This window comes from Austrofundulus limnaeus, unplaced genomic scaffold (genome assembly GCF_001266775.1).
Source record: "Austrofundulus limnaeus strain Quisiro unplaced genomic scaffold, Austrofundulus_limnaeus-1.0 Scaffold8, whole genome shotgun sequence".
Taxonomy (NCBI): Eukaryota; Metazoa; Chordata; class Actinopteri; order Cyprinodontiformes; family Rivulidae; genus Austrofundulus; species Austrofundulus limnaeus.
Genome location: NW_013952410.1, coordinates 3,189,011 through 3,191,245, shown reverse-complemented (window position 1 = coordinate 3,191,245; position 2,235 = coordinate 3,189,011). Strand labels below are relative to the sequence as shown.

General features: G+C 40.4%; 1 protein-coding gene across 3 annotated transcripts in view; it reads left to right on the top strand.

Annotated features, from left to right (window-relative positions):
- Positions 1–2,235, top strand: part of pex5la (peroxisomal biogenesis factor 5-like a) — a 108,620-nt gene that overhangs the window by 89,192 nt on the left and 17,193 nt on the right. For all 3 annotated transcript variants that reach the window (XM_014000318.1, XM_014000314.1, XM_014000323.1), the window contains one exon: positions 1,021–1,164. In XM_014000318.1, the coding sequence (XP_013855772.1) occupies positions 1,021–1,164 (144 nt within the window). The remainder of the gene's footprint in view (positions 1–1,020; positions 1,165–2,235) is intronic.

Below are 2,235 nucleotides of genomic sequence, written 5' to 3'. Positions count from 1 at the left end.
GGGGAGAGGGAGGTCTGGGCCTCCCTTCTGAAGCTGCTGCCCCCGCGACCCGACCCCGGATAGGCGGAAGAAAATGGATGGATGGATGGATAAATCAGGGGTGCCCAAAGGTTTTCCTTGAGAGGGCCAAAACTAAAAACCATTTTCCCTGAGGGCCAAAATTAAAATCAGTCATTGTGGTTGTCCACATTCTTTTGTTTGTTTGGTTATTTTTCAGCCCATGAACATGGAGAAAATTCAACATATGCTCGGGCAGCAAAGGCTCCTGAGTTTTTTCATAATTTTAAATTTTGAGTATACAGTATGTGGTCTTATAAGGTGTGAAAATCTAGATATGGACTTAAATCTAAGATAAATGTCTCTTGAAGTTACTTGTTTTTTATATTTAATCATAACACAATTCAAAGAAAGTCAGTACCATGAGTTAAGACTATCTGACTACAGCTCCTTGTACGTATAGTTGGACCAATTGTTGAAAAGACTAAGTGGAAATATAGTGTTTCTACATAAGACAGATTATAATTTAGTAACCAGGACAACTGGTGGTGGGCCAAATCAAATGGCTTGGCAGGCCAAATTTGGCCCACGGGCCCCACTTTGGGCACCTCTGATCTAAATGGTTGTAAATACAGATTTTCATACAAGTATGACAATGAGTGACTTTGTACAACAGAGCAAACCATGTGGTGAGCCTCTCATAGCAAGAAATCATCTTCTGGGTTTTCTGACAGAACACAGATCTTACAGAAAACCCAGTGTCGTCGAGTTCAAACRCATGCAACACATCAGGGTATTCTGAGTTTGAAAATGCAAAGTTTAACATTTAAAGAGAACAGTTAAATCCCAAGGAGCTTGGTGCAGGCTTGATGTGAACCAGGAAAAAGAAAAAAAAATCAATTCCTGCAGCTGGAGCTTTGCTTAAATGTACAAAGAGAACAGGACAGTCGCATTTTGATTTGAAGGAGAGTAACTGACATTGTCACTCTCACTGTTTTTTTGTTTTTGTTTTTTTGCTGACAGGGTTACTACTTCCACACAGATAATCCTTATAAGGACTTGCCAAATGCATTTGAGGAAGGACTAAAGAAATCTCGAGAGGGAGATTTGCCAGACTCTGTCCTTTTGCTGGAAGCAGCCGTCCTGCAGGACCCTCATGATTCAGAGGTGAATTCATTTTGCACACAAGTCACATCACCTTGTTTTTGTATTTGTTTGTTTTTGGGGGGACTGGGTTGCCCTATATGACTGCCAAAGTTAACCACGGGGACATTAATATTTACAAAAGCCTCTCTGTTTTAAGAAAGATGATGCCTTTGTAGCTTAAAAGGCCAGCAGGAAACACAATCCAGCCCCAGTAAACTGTACTGGATCAGCTGRGATTTCAGTGCACACCCTAATCAAACTCCAGCCCCACTTCCTCCACCTCATGTTGTGAGAAGCTGCAGAGGAAGAACGCCTCACTGACCACAGGCGGCGTGAAGCTGATTTAGCGGGCAGCACCCACAGGCTTGACGCTGATTGCCTGTAGCAGCCGAGGGATTTATTTTTTCACTTGTTAAAAAAGAATTGTTTACTGTAGCGAAAATACACAACTTGCTCTTCATCAGAACTTCCATTTGCTCAGGGAGCTGAGTAATACCTCATTCTGCAAAAAAAATAAAAAATAAAATCTCCTTTTTGCTCTCTCCCCATCATTTCAAAAGGAATGACTTCTTTGCAAGCTAAAAGAGCAAAGCCGTTTCACAAAGTGCTTTCAGAATCCTCCAGAAATGTGCCAGTTATTCCGAAGAGAGGATTATCCCGCGGTGTATGGAACTAATACAATTCCAAAATTCCTTCTGGGGCAGCTTAGTGGCTTATTGGCCCACTGTGAATCATTCAGAAATAATTTCACCCTTCATTTCAAAGAGTCAAACAAAACAGCATCGACAGAGATAAGCTTTAGAACAAGATGTTTAATGTGCCTTTACACTCGCAAAACACAGATGAGTAATCTCATAAAATCATTGTTTGGATTTTAGTCTGTTGTTTTCTGCTTTGTTGTGGTAGGACTTYGTCTGCTTTCAGTGGTAAACTTACGCACATGCTGAGTAAGAAAAAGCTTAATGAGATGGAATTGAAGAAATTGAAACCAGAATTAGAACAAAACGTCAACAGGAGTCAGCATTTTACCTTTTAAAGGGCTAATATTATGTGTTTCTCAAGCGTATATTTAAATACTATACCATAATAAAG